The sequence below is a fragment of the Podarcis tiliguerta genome (assembly GCF_965153285.1).
Source record: "Podarcis tiliguerta genome assembly, chromosome: 11".
Classification (NCBI taxonomy): domain Eukaryota; kingdom Metazoa; phylum Chordata; class Lepidosauria; order Squamata; family Lacertidae; genus Podarcis; species Podarcis tiliguerta.
Genome location: NC_139544.1, coordinates 6,157,513 through 6,178,370, shown reverse-complemented (window position 1 = coordinate 6,178,370; position 20,858 = coordinate 6,157,513). Strand labels below are relative to the sequence as shown.

The 20,858-nt window shown below is 40.7% G+C and overlaps 2 protein-coding genes across 9 annotated transcripts in view; both read left to right on the top strand.

Annotated features, from left to right (window-relative positions):
* The window catches only part of KIF27 (kinesin family member 27), a 30,730-nt gene extending 27,152 nt beyond the window's left edge, over positions 1-3,578 (top strand). For all 7 annotated transcript variants that reach the window (XM_083403327.1, XM_083403325.1, XM_083403324.1 and 4 more), the window contains exon 18: positions 20-3,578. In XM_083403327.1, coding sequence (XP_083259453.1) covers positions 20-456 — 437 coding nt within the window. In that variant the 3' untranslated portion in view covers positions 457-3,578. The remainder of the gene's footprint in view (positions 1-19) is intronic.
* An 859-nt stretch (positions 3,579-4,437) lies between these two features.
* Positions 4,438-19,288, top strand: GKAP1 (G kinase anchoring protein 1). Of its 2 annotated transcripts, none has more exons than XM_083403512.1 (12): positions 4,438-4,956; positions 7,548-7,814; positions 9,350-9,493; positions 10,063-10,140; positions 10,736-10,868; positions 11,698-11,720; positions 12,684-12,833; positions 15,397-15,498; positions 16,573-16,636; positions 16,875-16,945; positions 17,382-17,459; positions 18,975-19,288. In XM_083403512.1, the coding sequence occupies exons 2-12, from the start codon at positions 7,596-7,598 to the stop codon at positions 19,020-19,022; spliced, it is 1,110 nt and encodes a 369-aa protein (XP_083259638.1). In that variant the 5' UTR covers positions 4,438-4,956; positions 7,548-7,595; the 3' UTR covers positions 19,023-19,288. The 2 variants fall into 2 exon arrangements, with proteins under 2 accessions (XP_083259638.1, XP_083259639.1); XM_083403513.1 differs by having other exon boundaries at positions 4,623-4,960; positions 7,552-7,814.
* Positions 19,289-20,858: the final 1,570 nt, after the last annotated feature.

The following is a 20,858-nucleotide window of genomic DNA, read 5'->3' as shown; positions in this document are numbered from 1 at the left end:
AAAAAATATTTCTTTTTAGGTAATTGTTCCAGTGATGGGATACTGAATCGAGAAGAAGTAATTACCTTGTCAGAAGAATTCAAACGGACATCCACACCAACAGGGAAGTTAAAAGAAATAAACTCCCCAAGGGGTGATTTAGGAGCACAACAGAATTCATACAGATTTGAAGAGGAAGCTGCAGAACTGGGACCCAACACATCCAACAGTCACGAAGAGCAAGCAGGAAAAGTACACCAGCCTGCAAAATCTCACCCACAAGTGTGTTGTCCTTTTCAGGCGAGAGAGACTATGACACAGCTTCAAGGAGTAACCCCAGTAAAACTTCCTCGCAAAGAATTGCGCTATATCCCTGCTTCTGAGCTTTCATCAAGGCGTTCTGGCCTTGCAGTTGGTATAAATTCTGTTCCTGCTGATTCTATTGAAATGCCTAGAAAATCTGACTATAATATATAATTATCCTTGTAATATTTTGAAAGCAATTACACAGTTCCCTTTATTTCCAGTTTATTTCAGGCAGCTACGATATTTGAGTTATTTCACATTGCGTGTCTCACACTGCTGATCATTTATTGTGCCCCATAGAAATCTGAGGCCTTAATAGCAGAGTGATTATATCGGGGGTTGAAACCAAAGGACTTTTTGTCCTTAAAGAATTAATTTTATTTGTACTGATTTCTCCTTTAGAGTAACTGATGGATTTTTATTCCATGTCTTCATAAGTGCATTCTTCTATACCGCAAAGAATCTTAGGGCTGGTTCACAAAATACATTTTTAGCTGCGTGAGTTATCATGATCATTCTTGAGTGCATATTTATGAAGACAAACAATGTATAAAAGCAACCACAGTTACAGTCTTATTGTATAGCCGTGGGGGGCGGAAATCACATTAGGTTTAATGCTGCTGACTGTATGATTGGTTATTTTTACACATTATTTGTCCATATGAACATGGTGGTGGTGACAGCCTGGAGCACTCACATGGAAAAAATAAATCTGGTGTGAACCAGCCCATTGATATATCATAGATATATCAGCAATTCTTGGTTTCCAGTCCAGGCATTCTTATGCTGATGTTTGACAAAACACTTGTGACTCACCAAAGCCTTGGGTTGTGAATGTCCTTTGAAAACAAAAGACGAGTAGTGTTTCTGAGAAATTAATGTTTTCGCAAGGAAATTTATTTTGCCCAACTCATATTTTAAATAAATAAAAGCCCCAATTTCTCTTTCTTATAACTAACTCTGTTGTTATGTGACTTTGAAACTTTCTGTGGGGAGAAAGTTTTTTTCCATAATAGAAAAGAAACATTTTTATTGGCTCCAGGGAAATTACTCTCTGCTGCTTGAGCTATGCCACGTATCCCTGAGATAGATGTAGATGTGCTGTCAGTGAACTAGGGCAATCAAAAGTTATCCTGCTTGGAAGGCACAGCTGTGTATCTCTTAGCGTGAAGTACATGATAAGCTAGAAAACTGCTTTGTCTACTCGACCTGGTGTAGACATAACACTTACTGTGGATAAAGGGACCAGGAGCAGACTTGCAGCATATATACTCACTCTTCCCATGATAATTCCCTTGACCCCAGTTTCTCAGTACAGAAGGCCATTGTTAGTTTTAGATAAAATGACTCCAGGGGCACTTCTAAATTTTTGTTTTTCTCATTGGTTCCCAAGTTGTTTATTATCTGTGCACAGGACTTGTTTTGTGCACGGAAGGTACTCCAATCCAGCAGAGTCTCCCACTGGCCGAAGATGGGTGACTTCTCCCATATTGTCCCCCTGCTTCCTGCAGTAAATTTGAAAGAGACAGAACGGTCAACTAGCAAAAACTGCCTCCATCCCCCTTTCCATTGGCTGGAGCATCCCAAGTGGTAGTCCTTTCATGGGGCCTCTAAAATCTAAGCCAATGTGTGCCTAGTTTCTTAAAAAATAAAATACAGGATTGTATCAAACTCTGTCCCTCTGCCAATAAAAGACACTTTTGATGCAGTAGATGCTTGCATGAGTGGGAGGTCAAAGGTGATTTGGGCAAATTCCCTTATTCCCACTGCTCTCTCATTCTTCCCATGTTGTTCCAGAGGATCCTCTAGCCTTCTGGAGCAAGGTTGGGAGACATAAAAAGGGAGGAAATTACGGGGGTGAGAAGCTCTCCGGACTCTCTCAGCACCTGGATGAAACCTTTACTACTCATCTTTGGGGTAGACTATTGTGCATTAAATATTTGTCATGAGTGTGAATGCTCAGATGTACTTTACAGATAGTTAATTGCCATTTTTGCAAATTTGGGCCCATCAATATTTCCACCTAAAAATATTGAGCACACGGCACTCTGCTGGAAGCAGCGTTGTCAATTCTGGCCTTTTCTCCCTCCCCTGCTCTGCCTGCCAAAAATATGCCCTGGAGTGGCAAGGAACTCTGTTCAAGAGTGTGGGAGATTAATTAATGAAACCCACCTCCTCCTTTTTCCAATGGGAGCCTCGTCTGGATATTGTTGCTTTCCATAGGAGTCTGGATCCAGCCCATTGCTTTGAATTATTTTTTGCTTAGGTTGCATTTTTTTAAAAAACTGGATAATATCTTACACAGTTGCTATCCACTTTTAGGCATCATTAACTTCCAGTAGTGATTCTTAAAAAGAAACCTTTCTGGTCAGGATATCAGGATATCATGTTTTAAGATAGGCTGTGAACATGCCAGAAACCATAGTTCATCCTACTCTGTGTCAGTGTGTCCAACTGCTTTATTTGTAAACTAAAATATTTTACAATTTCTCAAGACTGAAATAATTGTTTTAATTGCATTTGTTATTTGTTGCTTTGTTGAATCGTGATTTGAGAGTTTTGCAAAGGGGTGTGGTCTTAAGTTCAAATATTTCACTCTTTTAACATGTACTTATACAACCCAAATACAAACATTCTAAAACACAAAATGAAGTACAGTAAATGTTTCCTACAGTATGCAACTTCTTGAAAAAGGTGCAGCAAAGGGGGCTGTGTGGATTGGTCAGTTCACAACATCACAAAGCTAATCAGCACAGTGAACAGCTGCTGTAAATGTATGGAGCTTTCTTTTTTCTTTTTAACCCTTAGCTTGATGCTGGAGAGGAAATGGTCTGAGAACCTTTCAGCATGGTTCCACTGTTGACAGTATTATCAACTAATTGCTATAAATTACAAATGTCTTAGCTTTCATAACACGTACCCATATACTAAATTAATAATCATCTTTTGAAGCATGGGTTTCCAACATAGACACTATGGCTTGCTTGAGGTCTTCCATGGGTGTCCATTCCTTAAAGCCTTTTATGTGCTTTTCAAGGTTCATTATTAATTTTCTTGGCTCTGACTTTTACACAGCAAGGTGTGACCGTGGGTGGGTGTTCTCCGTCTCAGGAGCAGGGATAGTAACTTTAAAGGTATTTTAATCTTCCCACTGCTTTAGGCAACCAATGTGGACACCACCACCTGTTCAGAAAATGTCTTAAGTCATTGCAGCGCACAAGCAGGCATGTCTAAATTGATTTCAGAGATGTAAAGCAGCACTATTGGCCTAATAAAGTTTGCTTTTTAATTTAGCCTGTGTGTGTGTGTGTGTGTGTATCTGTACAGTGGTACCTCTGGTTACGTACTTAATTTGTTCCAGAGGTCCGCACTTAACCTGAAACAGTTCTTAGCCTGAAGCACCACTTTAGCTAATGGGGCCTCCCGCTGCCGCCACACGATTTCTCTTCTCATCCTGAAGCAAAGTTCTTAACCTGAGGTACTATTTCTGGGTTAGCGGAGTCTGTAACCTGAAGTGTATGTAACCTGAGGTACCACTGTATCTAGCTACCTACCTATTGTTGTTGTTTAGTCATGTCCGACTCTTTGTGACCCCATGGACCAGAGCACGCCAGGCACTCCTGTCTTCACCTACCTATACCTATCTATCTATAGACAGGTACAGTGGTACCTTGGGTTAAGTACTTAATTCGTTCCGGAGGTCCGTTCTTAACCTGAAACTGTTCTTAACCTGAAGCACTTTAGGTAATGGGGCCTCCTGCTGCCTCTGTGGCGCCGGAGCATGATTTCTGTTCTCATCCTGAAGCAAAGTTACTACTATTTCTGGGTTAGTGGAGTACGTAACCTGAAGCATATGTAACCCGAGGTACCACTGTATAGGTATAAGTAGATACATAGATAGATACTGTATAGATACACACACACACACACACACACACACACACATATATATATACTGTATTTCTTTCCGGAGAGCGCCACTAACCCTGATTAAAAAAAAAAGTAAAAGAGCATAAATTAAAATGATAAAACCACAAGTGCGCAGTCAACGCCAACAGCGGAGCGTCAACCACATGTTTCCCCAAAAGAGCAACTGTTTTGACTCCGGGGGACGGGACCTTCCCCCGCCCACGGTGCGCACTTAACTGCGGGGGGAGGCAAAGAGAAAGCGGCGCCGGCGGCGGGAGCGCGCCTGAGGGAGACCCAGCAGAGACTGCGGGGTTTTTGGGGGGGGGGGCGTCGCCCTCTCGCGCCCCCGCCCCGCCCGCGGCGACCACGTCAGACGTCACAAACCCGCTTTGTTGCGCATGCGCCCCCGCCCCTTCTCCCCTCCCTCCGCGTCGCCCCCCCCCCCTCGAGCGAAGCGGCCTGAGACATAAACAAACTCTGCGAGCGAGTCCGGCGCGGGAGCCTCTCCTTCCGCCTCCCGCCGCGCGACCTCCGCCCCGAACCGTTTCCCGAACCACCGCCGCCGCCGCCGGTTTCTCTCAGCCCCTCCGCCGTCCGTGAGGCGGCCTCCGTGGCCCCTCGCTCTCCGCACCCCTCGGGGCCGCCATCTCTCTCTCCCCCGCCGAGACGGGGCCTCGTCGAAGGGGGACCCGGAGCCTCGCCTGCCTCCTTCCAGCCCCGCAGAGGAGGCTGCTGCCCGGCTTCAGCGAGACGCCCTCCGCGGTGGGTGGCGACCAACGGTTTGCTTTGGGGGGTTCAATTATTATTATTATTATTAGGGGGTTCAATTATTATTATTATTGTTGTTGTTAAGGGGGTTCAATTATTATTATTATTATTAGGGGCTTCAATTATTATTATTATTATTATTGGGGGTTCAATTATTATTGTTAAGGGGTTCAATTATTATTATTAGGGGGTTCAATTATTATTAGGGGGTTCAATTATTATTATTATTATTATTAGGGGGTTCTATTATTATTATTATTATTAGGGGGTTCAATTATTATTATTCAGACTAGTTTTTAATGTGTGAAATTTTTATGTATTTTTAATCCCCGTTGGAAGCCGCCCAGGGTGGCCGGGGAAGCCCAGCCAGATGGGCGGGGTACAAATAATAAATTATTATTATTATTATTATTATTATTATTATTATTATTATTATTATTATTCAAACTGGGGGGGCGGGGGCGGCATGCTACCCTCTGGGGAGACTTTCTGCTGAAACGAACGAGCGGGGAGAGGGGGCTAAAGGTGTAAGCTCACCCCACAATTTCTGATCATCCCCTTAGCTTTCATTCATGTCCTTTTTTATTTTTACAGGGTCCTCTCCAAAAAGTAGGGGGAGGGGGGTTTACTGCTGGGCCCGTTAATCTTGGGGTGTCTCTCAGTCACCCCTTTCTCAAAGGCAGAACCCAGAACTGGGCGGGATATATGGGATTTCAGGAGCACCATCCTCCACCCAGTGTCAACTCGTTTATGTGGGGCAGAATTAGAGAACGGGTCCCCAAACATGAGAACTTCAAAGGGCTTAGCTTTAGTTGGGGTCGTGCCCCTGTTGATATGGGATAAAACTGCAGAAAGCTATTGGCACTGGCAAGTGTGTTAATGATGCTGTTAAATGGCATGTTTTGTTGAACCAGTTTCGGGTGGTAAGAATGTGCCGTTGTCTGACCTTTGCAAGACTGTTCTTTAGGCATATATATATATATAAGTAATTTATAAGTAATAGTTTAACTGCATGTCTTGCCATGTTTACAGACACGTAAAGCATACGTATTCATTTTCATATATTTATCCTTCTGAAATTGTGTTTATTTAATCCATTTTATAGAGCAGTGTTTGCTCAGTGTTTGTACATTAATGGGACATTCCCAGGCTACTGCAATTAAGATTGCAACCTATTTAGCATCACAGAAGGCAATTTCATCCGCTTTCTAAAACATTTTGTCAAAACCTTGATTCTCATAAGTACACGCCTAAAAGCAGAAGATGGAAAGTCTGTTTTAAGAAGATCTCTGTACCTTTTGAAAAAACTTGCACCTTGTTCAGAAAACATCTACATGGAACATTAGCGCTGTAGATTTTGATCCATAGCTTCTTGTTAATTGGGCCTTCTTGCATGTGGAAGAAGAGACACGCTTATATTGAATTCTTTAGAAAGCAGGGAAGATGCCTCATGCTTATTCCTCTTGATTAAAAGATCTGTTAGTTCTGTCTTTGAACCTTGGAGCTTCCAACAGTGGCGCAGCAAGATCCACTATAAACATTTTATCTGATACTTTTCACAGTTACACTTCCATGAAATTATATAGCTCTTTTTGTTCAAAACATGTTCCTTTGATGGGAACCATAGTTCCACAGACTCCTAAACTTAATCCTTAAGAGTACATGATACTTTCTTAGAAAATCCTTGTTAATCTTCTTCTGAAGACTATGCTTGTGTGCCACTGTTTTCAAAAGATCAACGAGCTTCCCTTTTGCAATCCTACATAGGAATAAAATGACAGCTACATTGTCAGTAATAGTTCCTATTGGTGACCTTTCTATCATCTGAAGTGTTTAATAAGCACAAAGTTTAGAGAGAGAATAACAGTATTTATTTATTTATTTATTTAGTTATCTATTTTTTAAAAAAACCACCCTATAGTATTAAGTTAAAAAAAATTGCTTTATTTTTATCACCATTGTTTATATTTTGCACAGAAAATAGGAGTATAAATTAATCATCCAAGGCTGCTACAAGAAATTCAACAAAAACTACCAATTAAAAATATCTGAAGAAGTGTGCATGCACACGAAAGCTTATACCCAGAACAAACTTAGTAGGTCTCTAAGATGCTACTGGGCAATTTTTAAAATTTATTTATTTATTTCAATTAAAAATAAGTTATTAAAGAAGTACTTTGGGGCTGCAATTCCTCATTCATTAAAAGTATTTCTGCTTTCTTGCAAAAATTACTACCCTGTCCCTTGAACAACTTATTCAGGTGTTGTCCAAATAGGGGCCAGCTATTTCTGGGCCTATTAATCTTGGGCATGCTCTCAGTCACCACATTTATTAATGCACCTAGAGCTTAACAGGATATGGTATTTCTAGGTTACATAACTCTGCAAAATGAAAAAAAAATCTTATCAAACCTGATTCAGAAGAATGTGGTAGTTTTGTTTGTGAGGTCTTTTGGTTACTATATAAAACTCTGTGATCCATTTTTTAAAAAGTGATTTAATGTACCAGTTCTCCTATAGTAAAATGGTGGATCTTTTTTCTTCCCCCACCCCACCCCATCCTTATATTGCTGTTACTTATCCAGGTAGCTTCTTGAAACAGCGGCTTGCTTCTAGACGCCTCCAAAGTTAAAATGGCCTCTGCAGTTATTAGTTCGGTTCCTACTACTGCATCACGGTTTGCTCTTTTGCAAGTTGATAGTGGCAGTGGATCCGATTCAGAATCTGGAAAAGGAAGAAACAGTCGAAATGGTGGAAAGTCCCAAGCTTCAGGCAGCAAGTCAACCACAAATGAAAAGAAAAAAGAAAAGAGAAGAAAAAAGAAGGAGCAGCAGCAGAGTGAAGCCAATGAGGTGGTGTGACTGTTATGTTTCAATACTCTGTTGTGCCAGGTGTCCACATACATGCAAAGGAAAAGTCAAAAAGTGTGGGATCAAGAATTAAGTATACTTGAGATGTGGTGAAGATTCCAGCAGGGGTTAGAAGTGGGAAGGTGTTTATGATCAGGTGAATCCTAAACACTTTTCTTTCAAAACTAGAATGGCATCCTAATCCAAAACGTTTATCTTTGGAAGGAGATGTTTCTGAAGAAATCTGCCCTAAGGTAGGGCAGATGTTTGAGTGCTTGTTTTCTTTAATGTAGGTGTTTAGGTTCATAGCATATATTGGTGCATATGGTTCAGATAGTTTTTAAAAAAATACTGTTTGTGGGTGACAATGCCTATACAGTGGTACCTCGCAAGACGAATGTCTCGCAAGACAAAAAACTCGCAAGACGAAAGAGTTTTTTGTTTTTTGAGTTGCTTCGCAAGATGAATTTCCCTATGGGCTTGCTTTGCAAGATGAAAACGTCTTGCGCCTTTTTCTTAAAACCGTCAATGCATTCCTATGGGAAACCGTCAATGCATTTCCTATGGGAAACCATGCTTCGCAAGACGAAAAATTCACAAGACGAAAAAACTCGCAGAACAAATTAATTTCGTCTTGCGAGGCACCACTGTATACAAATATTATTGGGTAGTATTAAGCGTTACTCAGTTTTCAAACAAATACTAAATTAGCAGTACTTCTAGAACATACTATGAATTATTTTGAACTTGGAAGACTTCCTCAATTTTGCTTCCTATCTTACTATATTGTAGCTACTAAATATATTTGTAATGCATCTGTTGCTGTGGAATTCATGTCAGGTTATATCCAATTGCGCTAGCAAAAGCACTTGAGGCGGGGCACCTGATTTTCACTGATTGCCCCTGAAGGTTCTGGGACCATGTGGAACAGTGGGATATAGCACAGAGGACTGGAATTGATGGGAAGGGTTTGTGGCAATTGGACACCTCACTTTACCTTTACCTTTTGAGCTTTTCATTAGGAGAAGCACTTCAGCTTACATAAAGCCACCATTGGCTACAACCCACCATTATTTATATTGTAAAATACCGTACTTTTATTCCTATTTTCAGAGAAAACTAGTCTCCCATAGTATTGTATCATTCAGTAATTCAGTATAGTTCTGGTGGTAGGTGCAATACATAAATGAAAAAGAGATACAGACCCTGCATTTGTGCTTACTAATTACAAGGGGAAGGGGAAAGGTAGAGGGGGTCAGTTTGAGAATGCTGGAATGATGTGGTGAATTGTATATTTACACTTACAGTTTGGGCCCAGCTGATCTTTCCTTGTTCCTCTGGCCATTTGCCCACAGGGAACCTAACGTGTGTTTATTGTTCTAGCCAGTTTAGACCACCAACATTATGTGAGGGTTTCTTCTTAATCAAATCACCACAATAATGTAAGGCACTTCAAAGCAAACCTACACTGAGGTTTCAGCTTGTCACAGCGTTTTATACTTTATAAAAATATTTATTTATGTTCATTGTTTTTATAGCTCAGAAATCTCGCTTTTAAGAAAATCCCTCAGAAAAGTTCCCATGGAGCTTCTTTGTCTCAGCACGAGCAAGCATTAAATAATTCAGCCAGGAAAGATTCTCAGGAAGAGAACTGGCAAGAGTGGAGACAAAGAGATGAACAGGTAATTCATCAAATATGTTATTTTAAAGTTTCAAGTGTTTGTGATTATTCATTTTAACCACTGCACCTGCTTTGTATTCATTAGCATTGGCAGGCATTTGGGTCAGGTTTGAAAGAAAGCTCTATTAAACACAATAGGACTTAATTCTGCATAAACATGCAAATGATCAGGCTAATACTTTCAGCAATCATGAGTGTGTGTTCTGAGAAAAAAGTTAAGTTTAGTTCATTGAGATTTTTTCTCTAGTCAAGGTGGCAAATAATATAATTTGCTACCCACCCCTTCACCCTTTGGTTCCCGTTAGGTTACAACAATTAAAACACAATGTTAAAAGCTGTTTAAAACAACCAACAATCAAATAAGGTGGATCCTAAAAATATACATCTCTAGCGTTGAAAGAGGTGTGTCCTCGGCAATTTCCAGAAGCTATATAATGAAGATGCTAAGTGTCCCTCTTTAGGGGAGGGAGTGACTGATAAGTAACTGACAATGGGATACTGAGATAGAGGGTGGTGTATGTTTGAATAAAACCCTGCCACGTGGTACACTTTTCCATCTTGTTTCTTCAGTTGACTTCTGAAATGTTTGAAGCCGATCTTGAAAAAGCTTTACTTCTCAGCAAACTGGAATATGAAGAACACAAAAAGGTATTCCCTTCTCTAAGTATGATTAAAACACAAATACAGTGGTACCTCCGGTTGCGGACAGGATCTGTTCCGGAGCTCCAGTCAGATCCTGAGGTTTCCACAGCTTGAGGGACCATTTCTGCGCATGCACGCATGGTAGTAGACTGCTTTTGCGCAGGCGCGCGCAGCGAAACCCCAGAAAATACTTCTGGGTTTGCCGCGTTCGCATCTTGAAGGATACGCAACCGTAGGTGTGTGTATCCAGAAGTACCACTGTATTAACAGTGCACTTTTTTGAGCCTATGTACAGTTGTAGTTTTTTTGCTAGATTCAGTTGAGTTAATAGATCAAGAAAATATTGCCTATGGTAATAGTAGTGGTGAAAACAGAATTATATCTTATGCAGTTTTGTGTACAATGCTGGATGTGTGATTGGTTTAGAGAGCCAGTTGCATAGACACAGGTTCAAAATACTAAGCAAGAGACTAAAATGCTTTATATTGTTTCGAAATATTTCTTTGCGTAACTTGTTTTCCCTTTGGCAGTGTTTAACAATAATGTTCTATGATTTAGTCTCTCAAAGACAGATGTATAAGGTGTTTTTTTTTCTTTACAGGAATATGAAACTGTTGAAAGTGCTTCTCCTCCATCAAAAGCTGTGCACAAGAAAGAGAAAAGAAAAAATCAGCAGGGAAAAGACAAACCTCTCACTGTGTCTTTAAAAGATTTCCAGTCTGATACTAACATTGGTAAGTTTTTAGTGCTAAATGTTTCATAGAATCATTAGGTCTGTTAAAGAGTCACAAGATGTAGACACCTGTCAGGTTAGGAATTCAGATTCAGGATTCAGACTTCACTTCCATCGCCAACAGTGTGAGGGGGGGGGGGGGCTTTGCCAATTCCCCCTTTGTACCCTTCAGATATGTTCCAGAGTATTGGGGGATTAATTGAAACAATCTGAGAAGTGTTTGTGTCCTGGGGGTGGGTGGAGAATTGGCAAAATATACATCTTCCCTTTTGGTTAGTGAGATCTCTCTGCTTAATCAGAAGTCTCCCATGGACAGAATGCCTGTACAAAGAGCTAAAGTGAAACTTTACACTGCTTTGATCTTTTATGTTTAAATACTGCTGAGAGAAGGATATCGTAGAATTAGCATAGTTGGACTCTCTCCTTCTATTCCCCAGAAAAGGTGGTCCAGCAGGACAGCTAAAACATTTTTAGTTTTAACACCAGCCTCAAAACTACTTTGAAGGACCTCTAAACTGGTTTCATCCCAGAAAACCAGGGGCCATTTTGCAAATCACACACTTCATCACACTTTGTGGCAAATTTGATACTCAGTTGCAGTAGTTTAGTTTCAGGTGGGTCAAGTGGTGCTTTGTTACTAGATTTATAAATCTGGCAAAACAGAATACAATGAATTTAAAGTACGAATGGAAATTTTAGCTTAGACTTAGAGAATCTTATTTTATAATTTAGCAGCGTATGGCACTGAAATATTCCTGGATAATCAGTTTTAGGGTTTTCGTTCACAAATTAAATTTAATCTGTAGCATACATTTTTCATTTTGTTTCAGATCACCTTCCCAAAAAGCAGGAGGTAAGTACCTGATCAAACAAAAATAATGCTTGAATTTTCTAATGAAGGAAATATTTAAATGGCACCATTAATTTTTCCACTTTCTTGGCAAGCATTAGTGCATGCTCTGTTCTAAATAAGTCACATGAAAATATTGTTTGTGGTTCTGTTGGGGAGACTTAATTAACAGCAGGAACCTGGAAATTGTGAAGAAATTGTATATGAAAGATTGTGCTATTAAATTAACATTTCGGCACAAGTTTTTAAAAGATTTTTCAGTGAATAATTTCTTGTGGCTGCACCAAATTTTTTGCACTATATATTTTTAACAAGGAAAGTGGGCTCTTGAAAGTTCAAAATGGTCCCTTGAGAAACCTAATCAGTTCTTATTAGCTGTCTCTCGTGTATCTGTTCACAGCCTAATCTTTGGTTGTTTAGTTGCTATACTTTTTTGTTTCTAGCTTCTCTTTTGGCTTTTTTCTGAATGACTGTGTGATCTCAGCTAATCATGGTCCAGGTAGTGAATGTGATGACATCATAGAACGCAGTAGTCGATCTAAGTGTACTACATCACTTTGGGCAAATTAAACCTTGGCTTTACCCTCAAACTGAATGATGCAACGCTTTCTTGCTGTGCTGGGAAGGCAAAGAATGAAAGCATTGTAGCAAGAGAATGGTTACTTGGTTGTTTCTGAAAGACATGAATGTATTCTATGTCTTGCTGCATTACAAGGCCAGCAAATTTAGAATGTGATTAAAATAGTATCTAAGCATTATTAAAATAATGCTAACTTTTTGCCTGATGCAATTACCAAGACCTATTGTAAGGATGAAGGGCATTTAGAAAAAAATGTATTATTGTAAATTGCTTTAAAGCTGAAATTTCATATTTAGATTGGGATTTCATATATAAGCCTTAGAGTAATTACTTATTGTTAAGTTGCTGAATTGTTTTACTAGAGATTAATTATAGTTTCTTGGCAGGAATTGAGCTCTTCACATACTGTCTTGCATGATGGTGAATTCTTCAATAGACTAGAAGATGATGTGCATAAAATAATTACCAGGGAGAAAAGAAGAGAGCATATCACAGATAATGGAATGGATAACAGTACATCACGTGATCCCACACATGTATGTTAAATGTGTTAAATTCCTGAAAGTATACCGTACTGATTATAATAGAGAAGGTGAAACTGAGTAGCTGCTTAAAAGTGCATTTAGGTATGAAAAGGCCACTAAATTTCCTCCTCTGAGAAATATCTGACAAGGAAACTGTAACTTTAAGAAGAGGTGCCTTAGTTGCTCCGTTTTACTTTTCCATTTTTCATTTTGTGTAGTGCCTTTGGATTGTAAGCCTCTGGCACGGATTGCCTTGTTTTTACTTTTTGTTCATCTTTTTGGCTGAAAGTCGAGTAAAAGTTTAAATAATGTATGCCACAGGGATTGGTGTGTTTGTTCACCTCCCCTAGGAGTGGAGAACCCGTGGCTCACCAGATGTTCCTGAGCTGCAGCTCCCATCATCCCTGGCCATTCATTGCCCATGCTTTCCAGGACTGATAATAGATAATAGAATAGAATTGGAAGGGACCCTGAAGCATGACCTTCAGGGTCAAGGTCATCTAGTCCAATCCCCTGGAATGCAAGAATCGCAACTAAAGCATCCATGGCAGATGGCCATCCAACCTCTGTTTAAAAACCTCCCTTTCACAGTAGTCCATTCCACCGTTGAACAGCTCTTAACATCAAAGTTCTTCCTAATATTTAGTTGGACTCTCCTTTCTTGTAACTTGAAGCCATTGGTTCAGGTCCTACTCTCTGGAGCAGGAGAAAAGAAGCTTGCTCCATCTTCCCTGTGAAAGCCCTTTAGAGATTTGAAGATGGCTATCTCCTCACTAGGCTAAACATACCCAACTTCCTCAGCCGTTCTTTATAAGGCTTGGTTTCCAGACCATTGATCATTTTGGTCACTCTCCTCTGCGCACATTCCAGCTTGTCAATACCCTTCTTAAACTGTGGCACTAAGAACTAGACACACCATTCCTGGTGTGGTCTGAACAAGGCAGAATAGAGTGGGACTACGACTTTTCTCGATCTGGACACTATTCTTCTGTTGATGCAGCCTAGAATAGCATTAGCTTTTCTCGCTGCTGCGTCACACTGTTGACTCATGTTAAGCTTGTGATCTACTAAGACCCTTAAATCCTTTTCACATGTATTACTGGCAAGCCAGGTGTCCCCTGTGCAACTGGTTATTCCTGCCTAAGTACGATACGTTTGTCCCTATTGAAATTTATTTTGTTAGTTTGGGCCCAGTTCTCCAATCTGTTAACGTCATCTTGAATCCTGATTCTGTCTTCTGTAGCATTGGTTACCCCTCCTAGTTTGGTATCATCTGCAGATTTGATGAACATCCCCTCAATTCCTACGGCACCCCACTTCTCTCCCCCGCCCCCTGGATGACAAGGAACCATTAATGAGTACCCTTTGGGTTCAGTCAGTCAATCAGCTACAAATCCACTTCACATTTACCTCATCCAGCCCACATTTTACCAGTTTCTGCACAAGAATATCATGGGGGACTTTATCAAAAGTGTTACTGAAATCAAGATATACTACATCCACATCAGCATCCCCCTGATCCGCTAAGCTTGTACAATAGCTTGGTCAAAAAAAAGAAATTGGATTTCAACAGGCATTGCTTGTTTTGAGAAAGCCAGGCTAGGTTTTAGTAATCACAGCATCCTTTTCTAAGTATCTGTAGACTATCTGTTTAATTATATGTTTTAGGACCTTTCCTGGCATCAGCATCAAGGGGTTCAGTAGTAACATTGGTCTTCTTTAACCCCCTTTTTCAAGATGGGGACAGGATTTGCCTGCCTTCAGACTGCAGGGACCTCACCTGGGAGTTGGTTGTAGTTGGCAACATGTGTAGAACCACCGGTTCCCTATACCTGCCCTACCTGAACTCTGGACAGGTCACCTTTTAAAGCTGCTCCGAATTTCAGGGGCAGCTTATCCTGTGGGTAATGACTGAAAATTCTTTGTAGTGAAATAATTTTTGTAATAGCTTCCTGAATGAGGAAACATTTTGGACTAATAATTAGTGTTATATATCAGTTTCCATAGACTATGTGACCATAGAGTAAGTTCCATTCTATTTTTGAAATACTAAAAGTTTAAATTGTTGGCATTTTAAAGCATACCTATGTTCATTTGGGGACGCGGGTGGCGCTGTGGGTAAAACCTCAGTGCCTAGGACTTGCTGATCGTATGGTCGGCGGTTCGAATCCCCGCGGCGGGGTGAGCTGTCTTTCGGTCCCAGCTCCTGCCCACCTAGCAGTTCGATTGCACCCCTAAGTGCAAGTAGATAAATAGGTACCGCTTTATAGCGGGAAGGTAAACGGCGTTTCCATGTGCTGCGCTGGTGCTGACTCGCCAGAGCAGCTTCGTCACGCTGGCCACGTGACCTGGAAGTATCTCCGGACAGTGCTGGCTCCCGGCCTCTTAAGTGAGATGAGTGCACAACCCTAGAGTCGGACAAGACTGGCCCGTACGGGCAGGGGTACCTTTACCCTTTACCTTTATGTTCATTTGTTACTTTTGAAAATATTTTGAATGATAGTTCACATCTCCTCAACCTCGTTAAGGGTGTAAAATTCATTTTACATTGTATCTCTCTTTTTAAAATCTGGAGGATTTTGTATTGAAAGACGGAAGAATAGAGAGACTAAAGCTGGAACTTGAGAGGAAAGATGCAGAAATCCAGCAATTAAAGAGTGTAATCACTCAATGGGAGGTATGTAATGGGTTTCTTTATGCAGCATTTAATTTAAACAAATGTTTAGATTGAAAATATTTATTGTATTAGCCTTTTCAAAGCACTGCTTTTCAAAATAAAAATTCCATTTAATCTATATTAGGAAGAGAGATTGGCATCTAGATAAGGTTATTATTTGAGAAGTAAATAAAAGATTTTTACTTAGTAAAATAATCCTGCTGTAAGGAGAGAACTTAGTAATTATAGGGGTTTCTACCACATGAGAGACTTGGACATGTTGCATTAAAAGTCCACATTTATAAATAATTAACTACTTGTCAACAGTTTGTTAATGTTCAGAAGAATTTGGTTCAGTGGGGGTGGGGTGGGGAATAACCACAGACTTGGTATGTGTTTACTAGAATCTTAAGAGTTGGAAGGGACCAAAGGGTCATCTAGTCCAACCCCCTGCAATGCAGGAATATCAACTAAAGCATCCATTGACAGATGGCCATCCACCCTCTACTTAAAAACCTCCAAGGAAGGAGAGTCCACCACCTCTCATGGGAGTCTGTTCCACTGCTGAACACCTCTTACTGGTCAGAAAGTTTTTAAGAATGTTTAGTCGGAATCTCCTTTCTTGTAACTTACTAGATATTTTTGTTGCATTTATGAATGTTGCCAAGAGTAATTATTTTTAGCCCACCTCTTCTGTTTAATTGTCAGTCGGGATCAAGGAAGATTAATTGATCTTTGAAGGCAACAGTCAACCTTATATAAATGGGGCAACTTTGTGAATTTCCAGCTCAAAAATATATTTCTCTTTTTCTCTGCCATCCTCTCCTCTGATTCTTGAAGCTCACCCACACATACACTTTTATCAGAAATGGAATTTGGGGGCTCTTGAGTGTACTTGTGTTATTATATTTTCCTTTTGTCCCATAGATTAGAGATTGATTTTGAAATGTTAAGGCACCAATTCTAAATACACTTGCTGGGCAGTAAGTTTCAGTGAACACAGACATGGATAAGATTGCACTGTACAACTAATACAATAATGTCCATATTGTTTAAATATGCCATTTGCATTAATTGAACTTTTAAAACGTTTAGGCAAAGTATAAGGAGGTGAAAGCACGAAACGCACAGCTGTTGAAAATGCTGCAGGAAGGAGAGAGTAAGTAGTGCTTTGTTTGTTAAATATTAAAATTCTTTTAAAAACCTATGTTAAATCTATCTGCAAATTGTTTGGACAGTGCTTATTTCATAGCAGCCCTATGCAATCTGTGACTCTGCATGGCTGAATGCAGCCCATCAGCCATGTTTTGTGGTGCTTGAAAAATGTGCCTCTAACTATTCTCAACATTATTAAAAATAGGAAGTCTAATCTTTTTTGTTTTGTTTTAAAACTTTAGTGAAAGATAAAGCCGAAATACTGCTTCAGGTCGATGAATCTCAGAGTATTAAGAATGAGCTGACTTTACAGGTAAACATTTCTGCACTATATTTTAAAAAGCATATTAAATCAAAATATCAGAACAACTGGGTTGGAAGAACTATGAGTAATGTTATGTTCATGGAACAGGACCGTCCCTCTGCACCCAGCTTAGATGGATTAATTTCAGTGAGTAAAAATTAGTAAAATGTAATCCTGTAATCCTCTTTGCAACAGCAACTTTATATAGTTTCCCGTAATTCTCAAAATATTGTGAACTTGCTGCCAGAAATGGTACATGTTGCCACATTATTTCCAGGAAAAGTTTCCAGGCAAGAATTTTGAAACTCAGCTAATACGCAAAATAGCACATACCGATTTTCTTTTTCATTTGTGCTGTCATAGGCATGTAACTTTATTATCTTCAAAATGTCACTTTGTTAAGAGACAAGACAGTAGTTGTTGAGCTTTTATTTTGTTTTTTAAGGTTACCAGCCTTCATGCTGCTCTGGAGCAAGAACGATCTAAAGTGAAGCTACTGCAAGCAGAGCTAACAAAATATCAGGTAACGTTACTAGCTACTTCATAAGTAAACAGAAACTCACAGGAGAAACTTTTCTTATACCCATCCCACCACTGCAGCTGCCTGTACTCCTAAAAAGCCTCTTCAGGAAGGTTGAGGTCTTGAAACAGTGTCAGAGAGGCAGTGGGAGCTGCTAGAGGAAGGGAGACAAGAAACTTTTCCTTCAGTGAACTTACTTAGGATTCAAGCCTGCTTGTTTATGTTTACATACCAAGTTTGTGTCCGTTTGCTCTAAAAAGGAGCTTTTAAAGCAGACTTTACAAATATTTCCTCTGGATCCACTGTATTCAGTGGATCTCCTTTTCTGTCTTGTCGTTTAGTGATCTGCACAATTCCTCCATCACCATAATTGTTTATTACCCTGTTATCTCTAATTAGCAGTTTATACACACACGCACAAACACAGATGATACCTGTAGATACAAATATAGATACACACACAAAATTACCGTATTGGCCCAAATGTAAGATGCACCCGCAAATAAGCCACACCTTTAAAATTCAAGGCTAATTTGCGGGTGCAGCCCGCCTACCGGCAATACTGCCCTGAATGGGGGGCAGCCGGCGCCCCACTCCCCAAGCCGGCACTCAGTTTTGAGCGCACTGCCTACCCACCTCACAACACAATCGCTTCCCAGCACTACCTCCCCAAGCCAGTGCCGGGGGAGGCTTGGGAGCAGTGGGCGGGCTGCGTGTCATTGCCCCATGCTCCCGGGCTGCTTCCGGGGAGGAGGAGCCACTCTGCTTTGCCGGCGGCCTCCACCCCTTTCCCCTTCCTTATGGCGGCAGCTTTGGAGATGCGGTTGGGACGGGCGCTGCTGTCCCACACCCCCGATGGCCCTCGTGGGCAGCTGTTTCAGCAGCGATAACGTAAGGTTGCGAATATAAGCCACACTTTAACTTTTCACAATTGGAATTTGGAAAAAAAAAAAGTGTGGCTTACATTCGGGCCAATACAGTATCTATGCTATATGAGGGAGGCATCCAGACAGACATGGGTCACTTCCACCCAGGACAGGCAGGGTCACATAATACAGCTATGAAGACCAGGGCAGGCAGTTCTTAATTCCCCTCTCACACACATTTCTTTGTTTGTGTATATGTTGTACTTCAGTGTGCAATAAACAGTAACTTGAGGATACTATAAGTCTCCCTAGTATTATGCTCAGGATCCACAAGCGTATTCACTTGTTTCAGCAACAATGAGCATCCGTCCAAAGAAAGTGCTGCTTGTAGGTGATGAATCACACCTTGAGAAGGGAAAGGACAAGTGATTTCTATTCCTCCTGGAACAAAATAACCTGTGAAAAGGGAGAGAATCCACCCATTCTTTCAGGAGTGTTTCTCTCCCTTCCCAGAGGGCTCTTGTGGGAAGTGGCAGTATTGAAGAGGCACAGCTAGTGCTTTTTGCAAAAGCCCTGTTTTGGGGAAAATTTAGCATTTTTTTGTTGATACTTAGGTTTTCATAACACAAGCTTTTTTCCTTCTTTGTTATAGGCTGGAAGAAAAGGGAAAAGAAATTCAGAGTCTGATCAGTGCAGGTGATCACATTTGTACCAAAATCAGAGCAAAAAATAAATTTGATCTTCAGGGGTTTTGCAGAAATGTATTCGTACTACTGCTTAACTATGCAGTTTTCTGGGTTTGGGAGTGAAGTTTAATTGACTAATGTTCTGAATATTCAATCTATTGCACTTCTAGTATAAAGAAGAGAAGCTGGAAACTAATGTTACAGTGATGCTCAAACCTTGTTTGTCCTAATGCTACACCTAGTTTTTCATCACTCAATAAAGTTTTTGTCATTTTTATGACCCTGGTGTGTTTAATGTTTTTATCCTTATTGAAATTGTTGGGCCGTACTGTATTTCTATGCCACTTCCATCCTTTGTACTTTCTGCTTTTTCACACATCCACTCAGTGATGGGTGCTTGACTTGTTTAACCTAGTACTGAAGAGGGCATAATAAAAAAGGGCAACGCAGTGGTTCTGGACAAGGCCTTCAGACCACAGGGTCTGCAACAAGAACTCCTGCCAACACTGTTTTGAAGGGTTCAGTAATTATGTAATGAACTTTAAATGATTAATGCTGTCACTTCACCTTTAGTCCTATATATAAACAAGATTCCTTAAGCTAGGGTTGTCATGTGCATTCATTTGCTTTGTGTTCTCTTTTTTGCTCTTCAAGATATGGCAACCCCATGTGGTATGATTCTTTCCAAAAGGAAATAAAACCTTTCTCCCTTACTCCAGTCCTGCCACATAGAAAATGTCCTAGATTCCCCCCCCCCGCAAAAAGATTATTTTAAATAATTTTTTAAAAAATCTCACGGTTTAACAGGTTTATAATTCTACAGTTCTTCAACATGGCTTACAAACATGTTTAAGTAAATATATTTATAATCTCAGCAAGGGCTTGCTTAGAGTAGAGCAGCAAGGAATCCTCAGTGCCCAACGCATACTTTTTCTTCAGCCACCTTTCACTTTAAAATCCCAAGGCAGGTTACAACATTAAAAGACAACATTAAAAACAAGTTACAACATAACATTGGATCTGTTCCAGTTCTTCCTACAAATTGGCTTGAACAGAACCTAAGAGGACAATTGGGTTCCCTTGCTAATTTTAGTACAGCTCTCATTTAGTTTTTCTATAACACATCAACCAAACATCAGTTTATCAGATTATGTGGCTCATAGAAGGTACCAACCCCCACATGTTTCTTCACACCACCTACATACTGGACAAGCAGTAGCTTTGAAGATACGATTAGTATGCAAGGCTCAGCCTGTTCCTTTGGATAGAAGTTGGCAACACCTCTTATTGAACACATTCCTGAACTTGTCAGCGATGGACATCTACAGCATGAATAACACTTTTAAAAAGTGAAGCTGGAGGACAATGACAGATAACAAGCTGCCACTGCTGTAAGATGCAAGGAAATACCCTCTTATTGAAGGTTAACTGAACAGGAACAGGCTTGCTGAACAGGAAAAGAAATAAGGCAGGGGTGGGGAGCGTCAGCCCAGGGGACTGCACTCAGGGCTCTCTATATCCAGCCTGCAGGACTCTTGCCTTGCCAGGCCCACCCCAGTCCTTAATCTGTGCCCCCAGACAGCTGCTGTCTGGCTGGAGCGCCCTTTGAACCATGACAACGCCTCTTGCTTGTCCTCAGTGGAGCACAGAGAGGGACCTGGTTCTGTAAGGGAACCCGCCTTGCGCTGCTCCCTCCGGTTGGGAGCGGATTCCAGGACCAGTTCCTCCCTAGAAAAGGTGGGAGGCCGGTATGCGCTGAGGCTGCAAAAGGCAAATGGCTGTACGAGGCTCCACGTGCAGCGTAAAAAGCAGCGCCACCGTCACGTGAGCAGCAGAGCGACCGTGTCCGC

Excerpts from the sequence above, each read along its gene's own strand:
- GKAP1 (XM_083403512.1), top strand. The coding sequence starts at position 7,596 with ATGGCCTCTGCAGTTATTAGTTCGGTTCCTACTACTGCATCACGGTTT. Across the intron at positions 9,494-10,062 it reads GGAGACAAAGAGATGAACAG|TTGACTTCTGAAATGTTTGA; the intron begins GTAATTCATCAA and ends TTGTTTCTTCAG. Across the intron at positions 16,637-16,874 it reads AATGCTGCAGGAAGGAGAGA|TGAAAGATAAAGCCGAAATA; the intron begins GTAAGTAGTGCT and ends TTAAAACTTTAG.